Source organism: Empidonax traillii, unplaced genomic scaffold (assembly GCF_003031625.1).
Source record: "Empidonax traillii isolate 1590-97213 ecotype Southwest subspecies unplaced genomic scaffold, ASM303162v1 scaffold60:size2069287, whole genome shotgun sequence".
Lineage (NCBI taxonomy): Eukaryota > Metazoa > Chordata > Aves > Passeriformes > Tyrannidae > Empidonax > Empidonax traillii.
The window spans coordinates 216,618-242,913 of NW_020955253.1; the positions used below are offsets into that span (position 1 = coordinate 216,618).

At 40.7% G+C, this 26,296-nt stretch overlaps 1 protein-coding gene across 3 annotated transcripts in view; it reads left to right on the forward strand.

Annotated features, from left to right (window-relative positions):
• The first annotated feature begins 6,171 nt into the window (after positions 1-6,171).
• CFAP97 (cilia and flagella associated protein 97) overlaps positions 6,172-26,296 on the forward strand; it is a 30,466-nt gene continuing 10,341 nt past the window's right edge. The window contains exons 1-4 of one of the 3 annotated variants that reach the window (XM_027879851.1): positions 6,172-6,266; positions 16,118-17,005; positions 17,095-17,166; positions 25,439-25,701. In XM_027879851.1, the coding sequence (XP_027735652.1) occupies positions 16,138-17,005; positions 17,095-17,166; positions 25,439-25,701 (1,203 nt within the window). In that variant the 5' untranslated portion in view covers positions 6,172-6,266; positions 16,118-16,137. Of the gene's footprint in view, positions 6,267-6,394; positions 6,516-6,772; positions 6,792-16,117; positions 17,006-17,094; positions 17,167-25,438; positions 25,702-26,296 lie in introns of those variants that run through there. The other 2 variants (XM_027879850.1, XM_027879852.1) reach the window with 2 other exon arrangements.

The window sequence follows — 26,296 nt, forward strand, 5'->3', positions numbered from 1 at the left end:
TCCGCCGCCGCCCACCGCTGCCACTGGCACCGCTGCGGCCGCCGGGGGAGCCGGAGCTCATGCCCGGCCGCAGGCGGGTGCGCGGCGGCCGGGCCGCTTCCTGGCAGCAGCGCTGCCCGGCGCCGGGCGGCGGGAGCCGATGGCCGTGGTAGCAGCCGGGGAGGCCCCGCCGCGGCGCTCCTAGTCCGGCCGGGGAGGGGGCGGGCGCAGGGGTGGTGCCTGCCGGGCGGGCGGGCCGGGCACATGTGCGCTCGCAGCACCGCCCCACGGCCGCGCTTGGCCGCCCTGCTGCATCTCGTGGTGCGTCCCGCGAGGTTCCGCTGTGCCGGGGCTGGAGGCGGCCCCGCGCCCAGCCCAGGAAACGGGAACGCTTGGACGAAGCGAGGAGCGTGAGGTGCCTCCCCGCGGGGACCCTCGCCAGCCGCGGTGTGGAATTGGACCCCACGGAATGCTGCTGGGCGCATCGCCGCCGCGGGGGCTGCAGGACACAGCGGGCGGAGAGGCCCAGAGGGACCCGGGGTGATCACACCGCAGCACCGAGGCCTGGCAGAGCTCATGGCAAAGCCGTGACCTGGGACGCCGCTGAGGTCCGGAACCTCTCCTGAGTGAGCGCAGTACGCACCGCTCCGCCGGCACTCCTCTTGTCAACCAAAGCAGACCAAAAATGTCTGGATTTGGGAAATAAAAAGTTGATAGAACAGCAATCAAAGTGGTACAATAGTGATGCTGCAAAACCCAGCCCCGTTACCCCAATGGAAGCCTGTCACCGTGCTCCTTCTGCTGGTCTGATGTTTTACCGCTGCTCCTGGCAGATTCTGAGAGCAAACGCCGGGAACGGCATAAGCCTTGCTGTGTTTCACCTGTGCTCGGGACATGTGTGCACCTTGCCATAGGCATGGCACAGTTACAGCTCCTTTGAATTCACAGGTTCATAGCAGCTACCAACCACAGCCCAAGTTGGAGGCCTTGATCCCTTCAGAGGAGGAGTAAAGGGCAATGCTTTCCTTACAGGAGCTAGACTGCGCAAAAGAGGATTTACAGGCATTTACTTATGGGCTTTAAGAGCAGGTACCTGTAAACTCTGTAGAAGTGTTTACAGTTAAAAATGTTCTGGTAAGCAGTTTTCAGATTGCCACTGCTCTGTCACTTGTGAAGTGCAAAATAGCCCTGGATCCTACCTTTTAAACAGCTATTGTTGCAAAGGCTGGAGCTTTATTTGCTCTCGGTAAAAAAGTTGCTTCTGTCAAATGACGTGTGCTAGCCTGATGAAGAAAAGAAACAAATATCAAGGCCCTGATCTTGGGAATGGTTACATTTACGTATAACTTCAAGAGAGCAATAGCACCGTTTATAACATCAGACTCCAAACTTCCCTGTCCTACGATGCTAAGCAAGCCAAGGGCACTGAGCATGAATAGGGTAGGTGTCCAAAAGGCTCAGTTACAACCCAAGCATGGCACTTGTAATAGAGAAATTGGGTGTCAGCTCATGGTGCAGAACTGTAATGGAAATGTGCACAGAAGAGGCATGCAGGTAGTCAGGATTCTGAGTTACAACTAATGTTTTACTCCATCACAGTATTTTCTAAGCTGGTTCTAACCTAACTCAATGTGTGATGGTCTGGTCTGGCTCAAAGCAAAATTGTCTCCATATATGTCTGCTTGTGTGTAATAGAGGTTTGCATAGCAATGTATTTCCTCTCGAAATCCCAAAGCAGTTAGGAAGGAATTTTAGCTCCCCTCTTGGTCGCTGATCAAAAGATATGCAGCTCCTTACTTTGACCCAAAGTCCTTACAGTAACTTAAATATCATTTTATTACAGTTTGTTCTATTTAGTAGATATTAAATTTCATGAAGTCCTTTTAAATACTAGTTCAGACCATTCACAGTGTCCAAAATTAATTACTTAAGTAATATCTCTAGTGTGGTTGAAAGTGAAAATCATCATATCCTAATAGTGAAAGTAGTACTGCAGTGGCAATCCCTTCCCAGGCATATTACCTTGTGGCAAAACATGCTGATGCTTCGCTGAAGGGCTTTGGGATCAGGGTTCTTGCAATACATCTGATCATTAAGACCAACAGAGAGATTCTTGCAGAGTCTGAAAGCTTTTGGATAAGGTCCAACATGCCAGAAGGTTTCCTATAAAGTTACTTTATTCTCATCAAGTAGACAACAGAAAGCAAAGATTCATCTCCCAGAACACACTTTATCCATCAAAGATTTCAGAATATACAGGGCTTTGGACTGAGTTCAAGGTCTATTCTGGGATCTTAATAAAGATCCACACAAGGAACCAGACAGAGACCTTCTACTCCAAATGCATTCAGGAAACTGCCAGGGCCTCTGTCAAAGCTACTTACAGGAATTGAATTTTAAAATTAACCTGAAGCAGAGCATGTAATGTTGTTAGTCCTGTGTAAACAGAGATTATTTTCTTATTACAGTATTAATTCTCAGAAGTGGAGAGGAAAAAAAAAAAAAAACCTACCTGCAATTACGGTTTAGCCCTCCAGTGCTTATGCACAAAACTAGTTCTTGTCTGAGTGAGTAATCCCACCAATTTTAGCTAGGATTTACACATCATACCCTGAATTAGATATGTCTGAATCAATTCAAGTGTGTATCCATAGAGCTGGAAGAATATTTGGTTCTTTTTTTTTTTTTTTAGTTTTTAATAATATTCTATGACTTTTCAACCTGAGCTATAATTCCTAATATTTTAGATGACATCCTAGCTCCACTGAAGTTAATGGCAATTTTCAAGTTTACCTCTGTGTTATTTGAACTTCCCCTTTTGTACTTTAAAAATTACTTTTCTGTGCAAGAGAAAAGGACTTCAGGGGTCGATTTTCTGAACTGGGGGTTATTATATTCTCTTTCTGTAACTATTTAATCAGTCATGGAACCAGTTTATGAGAAAAGATATTCAAACTTCACCTTATTCAAGCATTAGAGCAAACATCTTTCCTACGAAGATAAGACAATTATAATCTTGTTTTAAAACAGAAATTATGACTGGTTTGTGGCAAGAGTCATCATCTTCACTTTTTTCCCTTGAGCCAGGAGTATAGTTTCTCTTTATAAAATACCCTAGACAAAGCCCCACTAATTTGAAACCAATATTAAAGCTGCCTTTAGTGATAATCTTTCAACCTGCACCTTCACAGTACTGCAAACTTTACACTTCAATAAATTTGCACCTTTAAAATGTTTGGGCAAGCTTAAAATGAATACTTTCTTATAAACTTTTTCACATTTACTTTCTGTTTTGTGAGCCTTTCTGGCTCAGATCCCATTGCTATAAACATTAGCAAGTTACCACTTCTCAATTAAAATGGAAATTTACATTATAGGCAAAAGAGGTGTGTAAAGTGCATACTTGGTTTATATTTTTAGCATACTTACAACTTTGAATGAATTACATGCTTTTTTAATAACTGCTGTGGTGCTGCATTGCAGTTACAGTCATATTAATATTTATAGAAATTTCTAAGATTCTGGGTATAAAACCCACAAGGGCTCATGAACTTTAAACCTGGTGGTAAACCAGGTAAACCTAGATAACTAACACTGTTAGAAGCAACCATAGGAATCCTAGCTAACAGAGCAAGAGAAATGGAGATGGTATGCTATACTTCTCAGTATCTTAGATGTACAAAATACGTGAGTTACCTTTATATTAACTGATTTTATTTTTTGCTACACCTTTTCAAGACAGTGGTATTGTATTTTGCATATTTGCAGGCAGGAACTTGGCATACAGGAAAAAAGAATAAAGGCACCCATTTAGTATCCTATGTGAGATACCCAAGGCCTCACATGGTAAGGTCAGGAAAGGCTCAGCATTTTGTAGCACAATGTTTTCCAAATACAGCTTCCATTGATTTTAGATGCAGTGTCATTACTGAATGTTTCAACAGTAAACTGAGTCAGGTGCCAGAAAAATAAGAATGAAACGCACAACTAAGTGTAAAAATTTAGTCTACATAATTTGCAGAACCTCCATTAAACACTGTGTACCACAAGTAGACCTTGACTCTGGTTAACATAGACACATTCGATTGTTTTACTCAAGAGATTTCTTTCTTTTCTTGTAGTGTTCTGACGCTTTTACTACATATATTTAAAAATATGTGTTTGTGTTTATACATACACGTACACATGTGCCTCTGTGTGTGTGTGTGTTCATGTGCCAAGTGAAATAGGGTGATGTACACAACAGTTGACTTGGCTGCACGGCCCTGATTTAACTAAAAATTCAGTATGCTCAGCAATTATGTCATTAAATCTATTTCATGATGAACCATGGGGCCAAAGTAAAGTTGAATTTTGAGTTTTGAATATGTGGATCAGTAACGTGGAAATGTTTCTTTTCATATAATTCTTTCCCACTTTGTTAAAAAGTAACATTACTGTCATTAAAGAAATGTCAAGGTCTGCTGTTGCAACTTATCCCTTTGAAAGAGCTGGAACCATTCCCATCCTTACAAAGGACACTTCCACTTCCCAGTGGCAGATCACTAGTAGGTAATCACCACTTATCTAGTCAGTGGCAGAAATAAAGAAAATGCCAGAAGGTTATATCCATATTTCTACAACAATTATACTGAAATTCAAGGATGCTGAGATCCAGTTCATTTGTGGAAAGGTCCATATCCAGCCACAAATATTTGGATCAGATATCCCTAGAAGCCCTTCAGATTAGTTTCCCCTCTTCATTTCCTCAGGATAAGTTGCCCAGTGCTGCAGCCCTGGCACTATAATGTAGGGACCCATCACCTCAATCTGTGGTCCTGTTGTGTTAACATGGGGCACCATCACCTTAGGGTAGCTCACCTTAACCTGGGGAACCACCCTCTCAGCCTGGGTCACCATCCACTCCATGTAGGCTGCCAGGACATCAACCAGGAGTGCCATCATCCCAGCCTGGGGCACCATCATATGATCTGGAGCCCCATCACCTCAGTATGGGGCACTGTTACCCCAGCATGGAAAACCATCATCTCAGCACAGGGCCTCATTGCCTTAACCTTGGGCACCATTGCCACACTCTGTGGGCTATCATGTCAACTAGGGACATTATCAGCTCTGCTTGGGGCTGGCCCCATTGCCTCAATATGGGGGCAATCACCTCAGGGCCCTGTTGCCTCTGCCCAACATACCACTGTCTCAACGCAGAGCCCCATGGCCTCAGCTTGAGGCACAATCACCTCAGCATCCATCACCTCAACCGGGAGCAGCACCATGTCAGCCTGAGGCACTGTTACCTCACCCTATGGACCCATCACTTCAGCCTGAAGCCACACCACCACAACCTGGGGACCATCACCTCAACTAGGGGCACAGTCACCTCAGCTTGGGGGCCCGCAGCCTTGGCAAGAGTCCCAGCTCTCTGTGCCATTCCCACAAAGCTGAGAAGGGTGGGAAGGGCCTGTAACTCACAGTATCTGTATCTGAAGGTGTCCGTATCAGAAATATTGTGGTCAGAGGGACTAGAGAAGTGATTCTTCTCCTGTATTTGACACTGGTGAGGACACACCTCAAGTACTGTGTCCATTTCTGGACCTCTCAATTCAGGAAGGAGATTGAGGTGCTGTAGAAAGTCCAGAGAAACAAAACAAGTCCAGGGAAACAAAGCTGATGAAGGGTCTGGAGCACAAGTCTTATGAGGAGCAGCTGAAGGAGATGGAGTTGTTTAGCCTCCAGAGGAAGAGAAGGCTCAGGGAGACCTTACTGCTCTCTGCAACTACTTGGAAAGAGATTTGTAGCCAGGTGGGGATTGGCCTCCTCCCAGGCAGCCAGTGACAAGATGAGAGGACATAGTCTTAAGCTGTGTCACGGGAGGTTTAGGTTGGACATTAGGAAGAATTTCTTCACAGAAGGGTTGATTAGACATTGGAATGGGCTGCCCAGGGAGTTGGTGGAGTCACCATCCCTGAAGGAGTTTAAGATAAGTCTGGACGTGGCACTGAATGCCATGGTCTAGTTGACAAGGCGGTGCTCGGTCACAGGTTGGACTCGATGATCTCAGAGCTCTGTTCCAACCAAATCGTTTCTGTGGTTCCGCGGACAGCCCGTGCCCGAGGGGCACCTCCCACCCAAAGATCCCGGCGTCCCGCTCCCTCCCCGCCCCGCTGAGGCACGGCCTGTCCCCGCCCGCCGGGCGGGGCTGCGCAGGAGCCGAGCGGGAACGGGGTGGTGGCGGCAGCGCTGCGCAGCTCACGCTTCTCTCCTCCCTTCTCTCTCTCTCTTCTCCCGTGCCTGTGAGTATCCGCCCCGGCTGCCTGCGGGGTTACCACAACAAAGCCGGGGGAAAGGGAGGGCGAGGAGGGAGACGGCGGCGGCGGCTGCTGCTGCTGCCGCCGCCGCTGCTTCTTGCCGGGAGCTGCCTGGCCGGCGGTGGGGCCTGCGGTGCCTCCTCCCCACGGACGGTGCCGGGAGGGCGGTTGGGGGCGGTTTGGGACGGCGGGCATGTGCCTCCGCCGTCTGCGGCGGTTTTTTCCCGAAACAAGGTGGGAGACGCGTTTTGTTCGTATGTACATAAATATTACTTTTAACCAGTATATATACGTATATTATCTTCCTTATAACTTGCCGTCTTCCCGCTCGGGTCCCTGCCCGAGCGCTGCTCACGTAGGTGTCCCCGAGCGCGTCGTGCGCGCTGTCTTTGCGGGGCTGGGGCTGGCGTTGAGCCGCCAGAGTTGGTCCTGCCGCCCTGAGACCTGTGGTACGCCACACACCGGTGCCATGCCTGCCCCCTTTGCACCTCGGGGGGCCTTGGAAAAGGGGTGAGAGATTCCCTTGTGAGGCACTGGCCCTCGTTGGTGTCGTAGCCGTCGGCTTTGCCAGTGAGTTACAGTGTTGTGCGCGCCATCCTAAAAGTTACCGGACTGAAAGGGACACGTTGCAGTGATGCTGAAATAGAGTTCAGTGGAGTGCTTTGGTTGGGTTTAGTTAGTGGTATTTAAGTCAACTGAAATGGTTATTGTAAACAGCTTGCCTCGAGCGTGTTAAATCATCGCAAGAGTCACGTCACACTTTTCTCAGTATGAGTCTTTTAACTCCCCCTGCCCTGCAGAGTTCTGCACTGACAGTTCCCCAGGTGGGACTGCAGTTTGAAAAAATAACCAGCCGCCAAATCTCTCGGCCGCCGTGGACATGTATGGCAATCACTAAAGAGGCAACTGTGAAACCTGGGCTGCTGCAGCGGAGCAGAGTACCGAATACATCTGAAAGCGACTCAGCGAGACGGCACAACACAGAGCAGTGAATGCTGTGTTTGTCAAACTCCATTTTTTTTCCTGGAGTTTTCACAGCACGGTATGGAAATTGGCATTTTCAAATATAGTTCAGCATGCCTTATGGCACAACGTAATTTAAATCGTAGAACCTTTATGCGTTGCTGAAGTTTTTACTTTACAGTTGTGCTAAACAATTTTTCAGAAACTAGTATAATTATAGTATGGAAATACTTACACTTGTTCATTCTTACTGTAAAACATATTAAAAAGTGTCTAGTGTTTGCATTTGGCATATATATTTAAAAATCGTGTGGTTAAAATTTTTATGCAACATGCATAAGAACACCAGGACAATAATGTGAGATGGAATGAATGTAACAGAAATAGCAGTGCTAAATTTGTTTTGTATCTCTGCTTTTGCTGTAGTGAGGTGCTCAGTATAGAGCATAGAGTGTATTATGCACATTTTTGCCTCTATGAAAAAATAGTTAATCTCTCTTTGTTGGATAGAAAGGAATTGCTGGAGTTGTCAGTGGAGAGAGAGTGAAGTTCCACAAAATTAAATTCTTCAGAGAAGTTATTTGAAAACTAAAATGAAGTTGTCATTGCTAGAAAATAAGTAAGTGTAAGAATGGGTTTGTGAAATAACTGGCACTTAAGAATGTAGTTGTCAGAGCTTTGGACTCTGCTTTTGAAATGTCTTAAGCTTTCCCACCATTTTTTCATGTGGTTTTTTTTTTTTCCTACAGTGCATATATTGTTCCCTTGCTTTCTCTCAGCCTAGGTAATACTTGTAATTGTTTAGAGTAGAAACCAAAGAAAAGAACAAGGGATTTAGGGACATCCTATTCTTTTTCTTCAAACTTAAAACTTCTATGACCTACTGGGGTTTCTGTTTTGGTTTAGTGCTTACCTGAGTTTAATAGGGCATTCAGAGGGTCTCATATTTCTTCATAAGACTTACATGGGCTTTGAGGGCTGTCAGGACTGCAGAGCCTGTTGAGGCTTTGAAAGTGCAGTTGGCCAATACTTTTAAAGGCTCAACCCAGGAACACATAAAAGCGCAAAATTTGCAGGGTAGGTTGTGTGTGACATAGGGGACAGGAGCATCTACAAGCTTTTTGAAGTCTGTCCTCTTGAATGACATAATATTGTACCTTGATGTAAGAGTCTGAAAGTGAGCTGGATCCTAGATGAACCTAGGTATCTCACAAAATTCTTGGGAGATTGGCAGACTTACTGTGATGGCTGTACCTTATTGCTTTCACCAGAGCTGTTTCTTAAAGCTGTTTCATTCTTTGCTTCTTGGTGTTATGTTTGGCTAAGACTGGTGACAGTAAAGGTCTAAAACATTACCTATGTTCCTTGACCAAGTTTTTTTCCACCCAGCAATGTCAAGGGATGTTTAAATAACAATTCAGCGATGAGTATTTGTCATTCTTAAAGTGTTGCATTGTAATAACACTGTAACTCCAGGAAACCCGTATTATATTGAATTTAATAGAGCCCTGTGTTTCAGCATCCTATCCGCTTTTCCATACTTGGTATCATCTCATCTGAAGAAACAAGTCACAAAAATATAATGCAAGAGATTATCTCAAGAGGCTTTTACCTCATTTGCCCCATATATGCATTTTGAGGAAGCAAATATATTTAGACTCTTCCTAAGTGATATTTGTTGAAACTGCTCTTTGTATACTGATTTAGTGACTGAATTTCTGTACTTCCCCCTGCCCATCTGTACCAGACATCGCATGTTCCTCCCACTGAAAATTAAGAATTGCATCTTATTTTCAGTGGCTGAGGAGAATGTAATTGTTACATCTGTAAAACTGTATGTTTAAAACTATGATAATAGGCACATCTTGTGATGGAGGGCCTTCCTTATGAAGGAAATCCTTCCAGAAACTCAGGTCCGTTTGATGTTTCTGGAAGCACACCTATGCAAAACGTTGAAGGAAATGCTGATGATACCTATTTGTGTAGTCAGGTCACTAAGCATACGAAATCGGTAACATTAGAAGCATAGAAACACTTATAGTTCAGTGAGCATCTCTGTTGTGGGAGACAGGTCAGGTGTTGTGCCACTTGTTAGGGATGGCCTGATATTCTGAAGTATCTTTGATTTATCTGCTGCTGGACTCCATCAGTAGTTTGTGAAATGGTGTACTTGCTTCTTTTGTGGTCCTGCCATCTATTTCAGGGCTGGCTCAGAGACAAATCCAGAAAAATCCTTAAGTGGGTGGCACGTGAACAGTATGGATAGTCAGCTCTTGGATAAAAGTTTCAATACTCTTGAACTGTATTACAGGTTTATTTTTGAGGTCTGGTTTCCCAACAGTAGCAGATGGACATCTGTAGACTCTAAACGTTTCTGGGCCATACCTCTACTGCGTGGAGTGAATGAGGCAGAAGCACGGACTGGTCGCAACTAGTACTTAGGAGGTGAGGCTGGGGGAAAGTTGCCGTACAGATATTGGTGAAAGAATTGTTTCTAATTTACTTTTGAACTGTGGTGAAAGAGAGATTTTATGGCTCTGTGTAGTTTCAAATGTCTGACTCCCAACAACTGCAACAACAGCCTTAGTGGATCCTGAGGGATCTGATTTTTGAGTGGTATTCTTGGATCTTAAGGAAAGCACTTGCAGGTAGTCCCATGAGTGATGCACCAGTATGATGGCAAATGTAACTCCAGCCTTTATGTGGCAGATATGTTGAAGTTTTGCTTTATTAAGAGGAATTGTTTTCCTTTCTCTTGCATTCAGTTGTGGACTACTCTGCCAGACTCACCCCCTTCAGTCATGGATAGTCTGGTTGGATACATGTTGTCCCAAAATTTTAATTTTGATGTTGGGCAGAAATACTCCTCATAGATATGTGCAAGTATAGCAGGAGTGGGAAAACTAAGCTGCCTTTTACTTTGCTCTTTACCCTCAGTATCTGGTAGAACAGTCTGTCCTTTTCTGGGTTTTTCGTACCTGTTCTGTGTTGTCAGAAAACTGTGGATGTGGGTCACTTTTGGGAAACATGAATGCCAGTGACTGGTTTCCCCTAGCATCTTGCCTTTTGGTGTCTGAGGTAGCTGGAGGTGTGACTCTTCCAGGTGGAGAGAAACTGTGTACTTCAGCAGGCCCATGAGACTTTGGTGTAAGTGGTGTCACTTCTGCTTGTAGAGATGGAGGGCCTTATGAAGGAAATCCTCCAGACGCTGCTGATACTTTTGTCAACCAACATATGACTCGTCTTTATTTTTGGTTTTCATTGTATGCTACTTCTTTTCCCCCTGGGTTTAGAGGCTTTGACAAGTCGTTTTTTTGGGATTATCAGTAGTCATGGTCTGTTTAGACAGGCCTGGTGGGCATCATCAGTCCCATCATTTAACCTCAGTATTGTCTGGCCCAGCCTTTCTGCTCAAGAGGTCACAAGGTGACCTTTGCTGAAGAACCTAAAGAACAAATATTTAGTGTGCTTGTATGAGTAAAGTCCTGGAGCTACAGACAGATACATGCCTCTCAGTGTAATGTATTTCAGCTTTTTCAGTAAGGGAAAGGCTTATTTTTGGCTCAAGAGGAACTTTTTTTCTTTATCTTTTTTTCCTCGGTGTTTTTTTTTTCCCTGTTCTCCCTCCCCTCCTTCCCCACTCTATACATTCACTTAAAAACCTTTGCCCTGCAGTCATCTAGGGCTCTTTGGTGGTCATGTGCTTTCATTTGCTCTAACCAGTGATGACAATTGACTGTGTTCCAGGATTCTCTAGCGCCCATTGGCTGAACTGCACTCTTACTTGAAATAGCCAGGAGACTCAGGAGTTTCTGTTGCAATTCTTTTAAAAGGACTTAAGAGTACTTTAGAGCAGCTCCAGTGAGCCTGCCTCTGTTTGAGACAGAACTGCTGTTCTGCAGGCTAATCTGTCTTAGGTTTGGGAGTTACTAAACTGTATCTCAGAGCATACTGGGGAAAATTCTTCCATTGTGTCCAGCAGAGAGAACCAGGACTAAACGCAAACCAGAGCAATCAATGGGACCCTCTCCCCAACACCCCTTCCCCCCGGGAAAAACAGAGGAATAAGGGCGGCAATGGCTGTGTGTACTGACCCCAAAGATTTGAAGTAGCAAGTCTTCCCTTCTTCCTCTTCTCTAGCTAGGACAGAGAAAAAGACAGTGAAAGGAGTTAGAAAGTCAGCTGAGAATCAGCCAAATGAGTGGTTTCAGGTGCACTGGAAACAGTGGCAGTTCTAATCTGAGCTTGAATTAGGCCCTGTGAGATCTGGTCTGTGAGGGACAAACGTGGTTTTGTGGTCTGTTCAGATTACTTAGTTCAGGCACAAGTCTGCTGCTGCCTCATGAACCAGCAACAAGAGGTTTGTCATTAATCAGTAAATACTTATATGTAGGTTGTAATCTGAGCAAAGGGATTCACCTTCACATAATTATCTGGGTGGTTAATCAGCAGCAATATGGTTACCTGTAATTGGACAGAGCCAGATTTTTCTTGCAGGTGAACCATGAAAGAATAGAAGCTAATAAGAGTTGGAAGATGTGACATTATAAGATCCCAGGTTCTTCTCATGAGCTCATTGAAGGGGTTTTATGTTAAAAATATACAAGACTGTGTTCTGTAGATTGGTCGTGAACTAATCATGATTTGGATTGGGGGAAGTTGGTACCCAAGTTTGGAGAACTTATGGTGTGCACAATAGCTGTAGTAGATACTGTGTTCTCAGCTTGGAAAATCTGAATAACTACTAAAGAGGCTGGTTGTTTCATTCACTGAGGGTTTCCCTCAAGGGAAGGAGTTTCCCAAGATCTGTATTTCCTCCTTTGCATGCTTTGTTGTTTCTTACTAGCAAATATGAAAACTTTATTTAAAGAGGAGGTAGGTAGGGCTGGATATGAGTGCTTTGTCACAAGGCTGGAAGCAGGTGCACCAGCTGATCTTGACGACTGTTGAGCACATCTGAGAACAAACCAAGTTTTTGGTTAGTCTGCTGTACAGGTTTTAAGCCTTGTGTTTTCCCTTATTTCCCATCTTTTAAACTACAGAAACCCCCAGAAGTAGGACTTTTCTCATATTAACATTTTTTATTGCTCTCTTCTAGACATTTTCAACTTTATCTTCTTTGTTTGCTGGGGATTTTTAAGCCTCAGCCAAAAATAAGGAAGGGAGGGAGAAGAAGAGGGAGTGTGGTTCATCCAGCATTTTCAGTCTCTCCCAAGTTCACCCTACGAAGAGGCGATTTAGCGATAAGCAGGTTTAAGGGGGCAGAATCCCCAGAGGGGAAATGAGTATGTAGAATTAAAGGATTTTGGAGTGTCATATAGAACATGTGCCATTGGTAGCATAAATCTTTTAATTAAAACACTTTAACCTTCCAACCCCTTAGCTCTCAGACAATTGTTTCTGCTCTTTGAGATCAGGAGATTGGGTCACTGTTCTGAAGAGGTAGAACTTCGCAGCTGAAAGGATAGATGCCATCTGCAGAAGCACTAATTGTTTGGGCTGGGAGAAGGTTACCTGCTTGGTTATTTCTTTCATTATCAATTATACTTACAAAGCAGAATTAATAACCCTAAACCAGAAGGTGCCCTATTGGAGCTAAATACAATATTATATTGCTCCTGATACTTCATATATGTGTTTGTTAGTACGTCTTAAGGTGATGTCTTTTCCTTTTTGTTGCTGGAAACATACTATTGACGTATCTTGTGTGTACTAGAGCTGTACTGTGTTACAGCCTTTGTGGGGATGCACTGTATGTACACAGTAACATGAGACATTTCTGATTCAGGCCCTAGCATGTGTAAAGGGCTTGTTTTCCACTTTTGTCAAATACCAGAATCTTACAATGTCCTGAAAACATTTAAGGCCTTTAGAGGATGCATAATGTACGAGCTCAGAGTGTGATGTTCTGCATGCTAGGAATTTGCATGTTTTGAGATCAGAGAAACAACTTTCCTCTCTATGTGGACCATCTTCTTCCTCAGCAATGAAAGTGAAATGGTTAGAAGAAAAGAAGTTTGATCACTGCTTGTACTTGAATGTTGAGCCTGCTCATTTGAGTTGATCATATTTGTGTTAGAGGGTTTCATGGCAGAAAGCCACAAAAAGCATGCATTGTTTTGTAAATAAATACAGTGGTCATTCGAATTAGCAGTTAATGGTAAGTATTTGACTGTAATGAAAAGTTTTTTTGGATTTTAGAGTATCACTTGTTGATTCTGTATTTTAAAGATTGACAGTGCAACAGAATTCTATACTTCTCACAGGAATAAAATTACACTCTGTGTTGTATATAAATGGGTGTGAGAGCATACAGGGAACTAATTTATTAATTTAGGCATGGTTTATCAGCAAAGTTGCTGCTTCCATGTTGTGTCTTAGCAAATTCCAGCTCTGTTACAGACACTCTAGGTGCATTAGTGGAATGGGATCCAAAAATACAATCTGTTTGTTTATTTTCTCTTGTTTATTTTTAATGGAAATTAGAGAATTAATTAAACTTTGGTTTGTGAATGGTTGTCAGTGAGAGAAACTGACCAACCTGGCATGGCTGTTTCCCATTAAGATGAAAGCTGAAGTCCTTAGGGACTAATGCCAGAAGAGTGGAAGATGCTTGTAGCAGTGAAATGACTGGTGATGCTGCTGCTACTCCTTGGGCACAGCCAGGCTACTGAACTGTCTTTCTTCTTTTTTTTTTCTATTGTGCATCTTTTTATATATTAAAATGCATTATCCTTTTAGGAAGCTGCTCTAGGAAAACTTTCGGGAATACACATGCTAGGTGCACGTTGCAGACTATGCAGGCTGCCTGAAGCCAGGTTTCACAAGAAGTGACATGGAGGGTGAAATCAATAGCCCAGCTGAAGTGCATGTACACCAAAGCACACAGAGTGGGTAACAAACAGGAGGAGCTGAAAGCCACTGTGCAGCAGGAAAACTATGAGGAAGTTGCCGTCATGGAAACGTGGTGGGATGACTTGCATGACTGGAGTACTGCAATGGATGGTTAGAAGCTCTTCAGAAGGAATGTGTGGGGAAGGAGTAGTGGTGGTGTGGCTCTCTGCATTAAGAGAGTGTTTTGACTCTATAAAGGTCAAGGATAATGATGGAAAGGTTGAGTGCCTGTGGGTAAGAATCAGGGGAAAGGCTAACAAGGCTGACATTCTGGTGAGAGTCTGTTACAGACCACCCAGCCAGGGTGAAGAGGCAGATGAAGTGTTCTATAAGCAGCAGAGTGATTTTTCACAATCACTAGCCCTTGTTTTTGTGGGACACTTTAACTTGCTGGATGTCTGTATTCCTAGGTGTTTCATTCCTTTTTTTCTGTTGCTCTTTGAAGAGCTCAGTTTTTTTGAGAGTTATCTTCGTGGTACCAAAATTTGACCTGTGCTTCTATTGCTTAATAGTATTTTCAGCGTATACAACATCTAACCATATTAAGTCTCTTTTCAGTTCTTTGGCTTTATGAATCTTAAAACCACAAGACAGTCTAGACTACCTGTTTTTAAGGTTTATGTTGGGCTTTTTGTATTTGGGGTGCATGTTTCTAGTTCCTTTTAAACAGTATTATTTGAAAAGGGCAAGCTATCTGAGTGACGTAGACCTTTAAAAATTCTGTACTTGGAAGTAATTTTTAGCCAGAGTCTTTCTTGGAAATTTCTTTTTTCACCTTTGTTTGCCATGGCAACAAATTATGCATGTTTTAAAGGAGACCATTCCTCTTGTAAAATATGCTGGTTCTCCAGCCTTGTATAGTTGCTTCCACTGTCTTCGTGTTTGGTTTTCTTGGGTCTAAGGAATGTTACATATTTATTGATTGCAGCTTACAAAATTATGTGAAATCTGTTGAAAAGGGTATGAGGATAGTGCTGCTGGTGAGATGGGACCCTTAGTCTTTGATACTGGCTAATTTTGTTTGGTTGTGGGGTGTTTGGATTTTTTTATTTTAACTCTGTATGTATACTACTAATAAGTGGAAACTTTCATATCCTCCTGCCACATACATAGGTTCAAGCACCATATAATTCTGTGACAAATATGACACAATAGGAGCGTATTTGTGGAGCATAGTGGTTAGCACTGAGGTCCTGATATCCACAATAATATGTATTTGGGCTGGTCATGATCTGGTCCCATGGACTGAAGAGTGACTGCTGGTTTAAATGCATTGGTTTCATGCCTGGAGCACACTTTTAAAAGCCTAGATTCATCTGAATTAGTTTTTTGTTACTGTGGTGTGGAGTGTGAGTTACAGAGGACTGTCAAGAAGAGCAGGCTCCTTATCCAAACTAAAACACACCATACATCTATACAAAACTGACACACCATACATCTATCACAATTTAACCTACAGAGCCGCTGATCTTTTGATGTTAATTGTAATTGCTCTTACTTTTAACTGCTGAAAGTCTGCAGTTTGAATGGCTGTGTCAGCCAAGATGGTGACCACCATACCCTTACAAGGTTTTTAATACAAAATTCAAACTAATGGTAGCTCATTAGTGGCTCTAGCTTAAAATGGCTCTAGCTTAAGGGGACAAAATAAGACACTTCATTTTCTTGTTTTTAATACTTAAGACTTTTTAGCCTCTAACTACATTTGACTAATTTGCTTAGAAGTAATAGTTTTGAAATTGTGATTGGTTTTGTTGGCTTAAACTGAAACTTTTCGGTCTAACATAAGCTGTGTGCAATAAGGTGGCACTAAATTTCTTTCATGAACTCATTATGGAATTGTCTGTAGCAACATAACAACTAACTGCAGAATTATAAATTACTACAGCTGAAAAAATTAAGAATGAAACTATTTTACTAAAAGTTTCCTTGGATCTGTTTTTACACTAACCTTTGGAAATGTTTTCTGATGATTGCAGATAGCACTTCGTATTTCAGTATGGACCGTTTTGAAGACATATCAGACGGTGAAGTGGATCATGCTTTCTTTGACAGTGATTTTGAAGAAGAGAAAAAGAAAGCTGAAGAAAATGCTGAATGTGTAGAGGAAGAAAGTACAAAGGCAGCTCTTGCAGGCACTGATTTGGTTTCTAATTCAGAGGATGCAAAGTGTTGTAAGGAGGAAAGTGAAGAAAAGCAAATAGATTTGCAAAAGCATCAGTCCCCAGAAAATAGCACAGATCGTCCTGGAGATGCTTCATCTCTGTCAGTTTCTCCAGTTGCGGAGGATGCAGGTGCATCTGGAGCGACACCTGCAGCAAGCAGAGGAATACAGGAGAACGTTCCTGCTGGAATCCCCAAAATCGTTAAAGAAGGTGAAGAAGATTATTACACGGATGAAGAAGACAGTAGCGATGATGGCAAAAAACAGAGGGTCAGACCAAAGTCAACTAAACAATCAAACAACATAAAAAAAGCTAGCAAAAAATATACTACTGTCAGCTCCTCCTCCTCCTCCTCTTCTTCCTCCTCTTCGTCCTCTTCCTCATCATCCTCAAGCTCAGATACAGATTGTTCTGATACAGATTCTGATAGCTGTTTATCAGATTCATCTCATTCTTCCCCAAAGAAGAATGTTTGTAGAAATGCTCTTTTGTCTCCAAAACAAAAATTCGAGTCAGCAAGGAAATTAGCGGAAGGAAAACCAAAGCTTGGTGAGGACTTGGAGGAGTCTGAAGACACAGTGACTGACGTTACACCTCTGTCAACTCCAGACATCAGTCCTATCCAGTCTTTTGAACTTGTAGCATCAAATGATAAGAAACTAAAAGTAAAGAGACAGGAAAATGTGAACCAAGAATTATATGGTAATTTTGAGAATTTAAGTACAACGCAAAATTTGCAAAACATATGGGGCTGGGAAATCCAATCTTATATCTCTTATTTTTTTCATTAGATTCCGAGTTTGATCGCAGATATAGTCGAAAAGTCTTGCATGATGCCATGGATCTGAATCAGCTTTTGAAAGGTGACTTTCAAATTTTTTTTTTTTTCAGAGTATGACATCTGTACGTTTTTGATAACAACTGAGTTCTAGTGGAAGAAAATGAGATTATAATATGTCACATGTTTGTAAAACCAATTGGTGTTTGAGTGATGTCGATATAATTCTTTGAATTCTTCTCTATGTAATGGTACTAATTCTGTAGTAGTAAAAAGAAGCATCCATATGAGCATGTGTTGGTTTGCATATACCTAGAAGTAAGATATACAAATGGAGTGAATTTTTGAAAAAAATTTTAATATATTAATGAACTGAATAATAAAACTGCACGTGCATTTCAAAGTGTACTGGACCATGCCACAATTTACTATCTGAATTAAAACACCAACTTTTCTGTTGAAATGTTGGATTATCAAGTTCCAAAATTGAGAGTCCGAAATTTTGGTGCATGACAAATAGTATTCATATATTTAAACTTCTGTTTCATTATCAGAAGGGTACTAGAAGTATTTGAAATTCTTTTTTCTGAGCTGTGTGCTTTCTAAAATACTATAGGTTGAATAAAGCTATATTAAAAAAAAAATAGCAGATAGTCTTTACTGAAACTCAAGAGGTTGCTCCTGGCCAACAGACTTAATAAATCTTAATAATGAAGTCAAAGAGAGAACTTGAAAGCTCTTTCCCTGCATTCTGTGCAAACCTTCTTTTTATGAGGTGAGAATGCACTGCATAATTTCATGTGCATATTTTAAGGACTACACAGTGCTTTTGCATTTCTTCTTATGGCACAGTTTTCAGTAGTAAAATCTGTAGAATTAAAAGAGGCTTGGCTCAAGAAATCTGCTTATCTCAGGTGAGGAAAGCCTCTTACAGTTTGAGTCTGGTACATTTCAAGCCAGGTTTGCTGTAATAAAGTAGGCCTGGATGGCTAAAATTGCATTTGTTGTTTTCTTCACTTTGGACCTTGCCAAACTGAGCTTCTAGTGAATAAGGATTCAAAATGTATTGTATGTGTAATTTAACTTTCCTATGAGTAAAAAATGAGGATTTTACTTGTATGGAGATTGTTCTGATGGTAAGAAAAGCAACACTAGCCATCAAGAAAGGAAGAGCTTGTTCTCATTTCTGACAGTCCTCATGCTTCAGTGATTCTTTCATGCTAGAAAATACTCGAACCAGTTGCCAAAACATGATGTCAGAAGAGTTGTTTCTAGGCAATTGAAATTATGATGTCCCACATCTTTATTTGTTCCCTGTTAGCAAGAAGCTTTTTAATAACTGGTGATTATAGAAGGTTTCATCTCATCCCTAAAACAAATGGGTATTATAGCTCAGAGTAGGTGTTCTCAGATGTGAATCTCTGTTGAGGGGAGGAAGTTTTTCCTCAAAACTGAAAACCAATTCCAAATAACAATAATAAAGATAGAGTAATGAGAAGTAGAATTCATATAGTCTGGCAGCTGATGTTCCTGATTAACATGCATATTACTCCCAAGTGCCTCTCTAAATCAGCAAGCACAAGACAGCTTAATTAGTTTGGGCATTTTGAAGTTTAAATGGGGCAGGGTTATTAATGGTGCAAAGTAACTAGTCTGGGAAATACGAGCTAATCTTATTCTGAGTTATTGCTTTCCAGATTTTTTTGTACTTATTAGGAAATAAAAAAAGTGCAAATGATTTCCCCCACCACCCCCCAGAGTGCATTATCAGAACTGCATAGACATTGCTTGAAGTGAGAAGCACAGAGCTGAGTGCATGAAAGATTATTGAAATTACCATGATTTGGTTTTAAATTATAATATTCTTCCAGTGATATATACTGATGAAGCATTTTGTTTAAAATTTTTGTCAAATATTCTTGTAACATAGCAGGATGTAAGCATTTGCAGCAGTTACACAAGTTTAATTTCCCGAGGTCCCCAGAAACTTGCAAAATTTCTGTGTGATCTGTTTACTGTGTTGTTTCTAGGGGTCATGCAATAATTTATTTTGTACAATCATTCACATTACCAGTGAGTATGTTTGGGAAGACTAGAATCTCTTGTATGGAAAAAAAAAAAAATTGCAAGAACAAAGAACGGAAAGAAATCTGTTCAAAGAACAAGTTTCAGACTAGAAAAAGAGTCTGGTTATTAGGCAGCAAGGTAGTTTATGTACCTGAAAGCAAAATTAATTTGAAGCATTTAGAAAATGTTGCAGTTATGTTCCCTTGATACATATTTTTGTTCGTATTGAAACTATTCATTTTTAAGGAGTTTTAAAAAGTGATAGGGAGATAAAAAAAGAATTAGCATGCCTTTACAATTCTTAAAGCTGTGCTTGTCTTTGATAGAAGCCAAATTTTCAGTTATGCTATTCTGAGAAGGTAAAATCTGACAAATAACACAACTGTAGCTGTGCTTGCTCTCTGTCTTAGACAAGTCTCTTGATTTCTGTAGTTCAGATTAGAGTTGTCTGCTAAAATTGCTGTGCATCTCTATTTGAATTTGTTTGGTATCAATACAGTGGGATTGCCCAAGGTCTATACAGCGCTAAAGAATTTAGCACTTCACGTTTTCTTCTCTGTAAAATGGGGTTGATACCTGCTTATTTCACTAAAGTGTCTGTGGGAATTAGTCTGTAAATCCATGGTATTAGCTATTATTAACTTGAGGAGGTGGTGTGATGGGGTAAGTAGGGCAATTGGCCACAGGCTGAAGACCAGTTGTATTCTTGAAGCTCTTGCTGACCTCTGACAATAAATCTTTTTGCCTCTTCTGTACCTTAGATTTTTAAAATAGTCAGAGCTCCCTGTGTGAAAAGCAGTGTCATATAAATATCATTATTGTGAAAGTAAAAGCTCTGTGTTTCTGAATAAAATCTATTGTAGAAAGTTAAATAGCAGCTTCAACTGAACATGTAGCAATTGCTTTCACTTTTTTTTTTTTCTGCTATGATTTGTCACTCAGGAAATAGAAAAAGTTTTTGATAACTGAAACTTTATCCTCCTAGGGATAAGTTTTCTGTGTGCTCGTTCATGCTGAACTAGTCTATCTGTAGAATAACTGTTAAGCAGTATCTAAATTTAAAGTAGACACTGAAATATATATGTACCCAATCTGTAGAGCTGAACTAAACATATATAGCTTTTCTGTAGAGTTTCATTTATTTTGCATTTTCAGAGTTTGAACTAGCTCTGTGTGTGCATGTGTACACATATGCTTTGCTTTCACAGATCTAGAAACTTGTGTTGAGATAGAAATTATCGACTTATATAGAGAGTTTGAAAACAGATTGAAAATCTGTAAGGTTATGAAGAGATTTAGACTTTTCCAACATCCATGAGATGTAATTATGGGGGGGAAAAAAGTTCAGCACCTGCAAAATATCTGTTATCTTTCTCATGACATCGAGATAACTAGCAGCCCTATTTAAGCATATTTAAGTAGGGAAGATTTATACCTGAGAAGGACATTCTCCTTGTAAGAAGTGATGTGCACACAGGTAAACCCAGATGGCCAAACCAGGACTAAGGTATTAAGGAAAAGTTTATTCTGAAGTCCAAAACCTTAAATACACTGCTAAAAATCATGCAGCAGGCAAAAACAACAGCCCTGGGAGGCCCATTCAGGTGCCTTTATAACAACACCTTTTGCGTGCTTGTGACTTCAAAGTGATAATTTCCTCTGTGCTTTATGGTTTCTTTCTCTCCCCAGAGGCCTTCAACAAGTGTGAGAACTGTCACATCTTGTTGCAAAAGGGGAGTTAACTTCTCAAAACAGGCAAAAAATAAGTAGTACCGTTCATGGGAAAGAATTTTCTCCCACACCACGTTTTTCCTAGGCCTAGTTTTCTCAGCAGCAAAAACCTCCTTGAATGAAACTCTTTTTTCTTCCTCAAATAAATCTTCTGTGTTTACCCTTCTTTCCCTACACTCCTTTTCTTAAAAAAAAACACTGAATCATGAATTCTTCAAAATCCCTTTTAAAGAGCTCTGTGGCATGAAATAATGGATGTTCTAAGGAGTTATTTGTTTAGAGGAACCACAGGTAAATAGTTTAAGATTGAAACAACTAGACATTGGTGAAGAATTGTAATCCTTCAGTATTTTCTGGCATGTTACAGATGTGGTAGTGGAGCACTATAAAACAAAACATCGGGCAAGTGTAAACACTGAAGCAATTTGTACTGGAATTGCAACAGATACACTGAAACGTGCATGATTTTGATTTTAGCCTTGATGCCATTAGGACAGCTATATCATCCCATCCTAATGCAGTTGACTTGCTAATTATAATTTGTATTTTTTATAAGGTTTGGCCTTTCTCATTCTGTAAGGTAACTTCAATGCTTAGAAATTGAAAGCAATAAGCAGCTTGTTTATTGCTTAAAAAAAAAAGTCAGGTATCTCTCCATGGAAACCAGCTTTCACAGAAACCCTGTGAATACCAGGAAATTTTCTTCCCCTGCTTACCAGTAAATGAGAAATAGACTGCATACTGTGAAGTCGTTATGGAAATACTCCTGCTTATTTATCACCTTCCCCAAATTATATTTATGGTCTGACTGACAATGAAAGTAAGTGGGGGTTTAGTTAAATTACTTATTACCCACAGATAGAGTATGGATGAAATAGGTAAATCATACTTCATTTTTTCAAGACTCACAAACTGTTTAGAACCTAAAGTCATAACCTTAAACTCTAGTGTTATCTGATGTTGTCGGTGGCCACTGCAAAAATACTCAAGTAAACCATTCAAACCCTTATGATTTGTGATTAAAGAATAGTGTGGGTTTTGGTTATTGGCGGTGAATTGTCCCTGGTTTTGTGGGCGTGTGCTGACCTTTCTTAGACACCTACTGTCTTTGCCATGAAAGCAGTGTTGTTGGCAGGTGTTGAATGGTGAAGTACATTCAGTGCCTGTTTCTGCTGGAGATTACCTAGTTTTCTGTCATAGTTACTGTGTGCAGAGTAGGAATATGATGCTGTGTCATCAAAGTGGTGCTTTGCAGGGACAGGTTGGACAGATTTTCAGCCAGGTAACTTTGGAAGTAATGGCAGCTATTACTGCTGATTTGAGGTTCGGGGGTCAGAAGCCTCTTTCTGAACTAGGGAAAGAGTGTCGCTTCTGCTTCAGAAAGACCTGCAGAAGTTTTTGCTCACTGCCTTCTAGATTGCTTCTGTGATACATTTGAGCATCATTTGAGGAGTAGTGATTTCAGGGATGTCCCCTGCCTTTTGCTTGTTTTGTTAGGAACAAGCAGTTATGCTGTAGTATTAGTGATACTCTCGCAGTGAAATGACACAGCATGCATTTTTTTTGTACTAGTAGTCAATTTTTCTACTGTTAGTCTTTTTTTTTTTTTTTAAACTAAAATTTAAACTCTCCTGTCAGTTCCTAAGAAAATTAATGTTGCATTTGCGTGGCTTAGGAGAGATCATCTATAGATAGCCTTTAGTAAGTCATGGTTTGCTTTGGAGTAGTGTTTTGGAGCTTAAATTCTTCCTTAACATAGATCTTAACTAATTAAAACACTAATTTATTAATTTACCAACTTGAAGGTGAGCAAACCAGCTAGTTTTGTGTGTTACCTGATCCAATACCTTGATGTATTGCAGCACTGGTGCTACAAAGAGCTGGTGGGAAAGGCTGTCTTTGTGGTGAGGTGATAAAAGGTGTGGATGAGGCACTAAAGAAGTGTAATATATTCAAAATATATTGTAATATATTGAAAATATATTGAGAGGCTAAGGAAAAGAAGAAGAATGAAAGAGGAAAAGTCTGTATTGGGAGGAGATGTGACTGAAGGAGGTCAATGTGACTAGCAGGTGAGAGTAAATTTGTAAAATTTTGTCATGCTTTATTCACATATGTATAAGAAGTAGTACCCGGTGGAGCAGTGCATGGATATGTATGTAGATATGTAGTCACACTAATTGCCTGAGAGCTGCTTTCTGGTAAAATACTGTGGCGTTTAATGCTACAGAAATTGTAGACCACTGCCCCCTGGGGATCTGAGAGACGAAGTAATGCAGTGCTTGTTGAGCCCTGTATGTAGCTATCGCTGCAGGATACTTTGAATCATCATTTCTAAAAGCATTTACTGACCAGCAGTAATGGGAGGAAGGGGAGGGGTTTTTGTACCATGTTCCTGCTCTGGTTTTATTTTCTTCATCACACCTGACAGGGGTTTACCAGAAACTGAGCAAGTCAGAAAATAAGTAATTACGTTGAAGCATTTTTAATCTCTGAACTGGTTATAGTTCACATCTGCATCATAGGCATATAGAGTCACTGCCTAAGTATAGCCAGCTTGTATCCTACAGAGAATTAAAAGTCACATACCACTGAAGACATGAAACCTCTATTTCTAATTGAAAATGTCTTTATCCAGAATATCATTGCTTTAAATTGAATTTGATTAGTTCACACCTTTCACAGAAACAAAAGAGTTGCTGTAAATTTCAGCTGTAATTTAGAGTTATTCAGAAGCTCAAGGGTCTCTTGTGACTTCATCACCAATAGCACCAGCACCACAAAGCTAGATCAAGACTTGAGTTCAGCAGCTGTTCTGTGCCACAACCTGACTACCACTCTTGCATATGATGTGCAGTATTCTTTAACCCATGAGAGGCTATGGATATAAGGCAGAAGGTAAAATTACCTTTCATAGCTCCATAATAATGCAGTTATCCATTATGTAGCATTTTGTCTTCTTCAGATGGTCATTCAAATTACTTTCTTCCGCTTGTGTTCTGCAGAACTAGTTTTGCATGTTCCCATAAAGATATATTTCATTATTTTCTACTGAGAGGTATTCTGCAGCTTGGTGTTGTCTTATGAATTGTGTGGTTCTAGCTATTTTCTTTGCATTTCTTTTTGTACCTTGTAGGCTTATCCAGATGAGTCTTATTCCAGGTTCGTTTCCTCCAATGGCATCAATGGCTGTACTAGTTTTCCCCTGGGAATAACTTACTAAACTGTAAAGATGTTTTTCAAAACATTTATGCTTTATTAACCTGCTGGTTGGCGCACTTGGTGTGTGCTAGTTTGCATTGTGTCTTGGTTTTGAGGTGACTTGCATCTTCTCTTGACAAATGAAAGCAGTATTTGTTAATGTGGGAAACCTCACTGTTAGAGCTGCCTGGGGGCAGTACTTGCCTGTATTCCCTAGCATACTGATGGAGCAAGCTTACTAACTTCCAGAGGGATGTTGAAATTCATGAAGCGTTTGGATTTTGCTTTTTGGATACTTTTCCTAAATTTCTCAAAGACAATAGCAATATTTAGTTGCCTCAGTTCTGAAAGAAACTCACTTGAGACACTGCAAAAAAGATTTTTGTTTTGAAATAAGAAAACACTCATGATTCTCTGAAGTTTTTAAGCTGTCATAGGCTGACTCAAACATCCCTTGCCAACAGGTTGCTAATGTGGAAGTGGTTGCTGATGAAATATTACTGCATGCCTGATTGGTTGTTTTTTTTCCTTCTGCTTTGGATGCTTGTTCTGCTTGTGGGGAGCTTTTAGGGGTAAGAATGAGGGGTGTCTTCTGAAGGCACTGTGATACTGGAGGTATGTGGGAAATGGCTTGAATAAGGCTTCCTTGGCTGGGTCTCAGCCCCAGAAGTCTGTTTAATCTGATGTGCTACTGCCATTCCTCTATGTAGATAATGCAGTGATTTGATGGGGTAATACATGACATCATAGCTCTTAAAGTAGTTGCCAGAAGATGTACTGCAGAGCTTTAGAAAGCAAAGGCTTAGAAATAGGTCAACAGCAAAGCTCCAGTGGAACTGTAATAAATATATATAGCTATCTCTGGCTAAGAGTGAAGTTTTTCCAGTTACCTTATCTTGCAGTTGTGCAAGTCCGACTTGTTGTGTATTTTTTAAGTGTGCATTCTTTGCCTTGAAACCTTATAGCATGGTTTAATTTTTGTGCTGTTACATGTGCTCACTCATTTCTATCTATTAAATTTAATTTTCATAATTCTCTTTGCATTTTCTGCACCAGTATGATGTAGGATTGCTTCAGGAGCAAAGGATCAACAAAATCACTTCAGAAACTGCAGTTTGTACCTCTGAGTTATGCTTCCCCAGTGTCAATTTTCTCTCTGAAACATAATTTCTGTTCTGCCTCTCAACTGAGACAGATACTTTACATTAACTTTGGAGCCAAGTTTAAATCTTTTTCTATGTGCAAACCTCTAAATATTAATTTATGGTTTAATTCTTGGTTCTGTAATTTATTTCAATACTGAAACTGTGTTTTCTAATCTACATTTTTTTTTTTTTTTACTGTGTGCTATTTTAAAGCTTTCTTACAGCTGGAGAAAAAAGAACAAAAACTAACCATTGATCAGCCATCTAGAGGAATAAGGAAAAATTATTCTTTCACAAATGAAGAAGTAAGACAGATCGATCGGGAAAACCAAAGGCTGCTAAAAGAACTGTCAAGACAGTCTGCAAAGCCAAGAAGAAGTACCACGTTGAAGAAGACATCTGTACCGTCTCCTAGATTGTACCATAGTGCCCTCAACAGGCAAAAAGAGCAGCAGAGAATTGAAAGAGAAAACCTGGTAAGTTTTGACTATGGATGTGGGTCACTAAATTGTGAAGGACTATCTCTTGTCAGATGAGCTATTGCTAAATATTTAGAAAATTGATGAGGCAGTACTTGGACCTTCACCGCAGTAAGTCTTCAATTAATTTCGATTACTATTTTGTTTGCATAATTGTTCATACGGGCAGGTGGTTGTTTTTTGTGGGGAAGGTAGGGTCTATGATGCTTTTTTCAGATGAAAATAGATTTTAGTTTATATGAATTTGCTCTACTTTGATATAATGTAATTTAAGAGGAATAACCGTTATTATTAAAACACTCAAAACATTGGAAAGCAGTCTGACTGTTCATCCTGCTTCATGCATCATCATTACTAAGGCTCTCAAGAACAGGCTTGCTGAAGATAAAACAACCAATATGGTAGCATCAAACCCATTATATTTTAAATGCAGAGGATACAAAGTCAATGTCAGTTTTGTTTTTTGACTCATAAGTGTCTGTCTGAATATCTGTAGTGCTCTGCTTGTCACAAGGTTTGTGATGGCAATCACAGTGGGTCACTTTAGTGGAAAACAAAAATTCAGACTCATTTGTAAGGATATTGTCAGAGT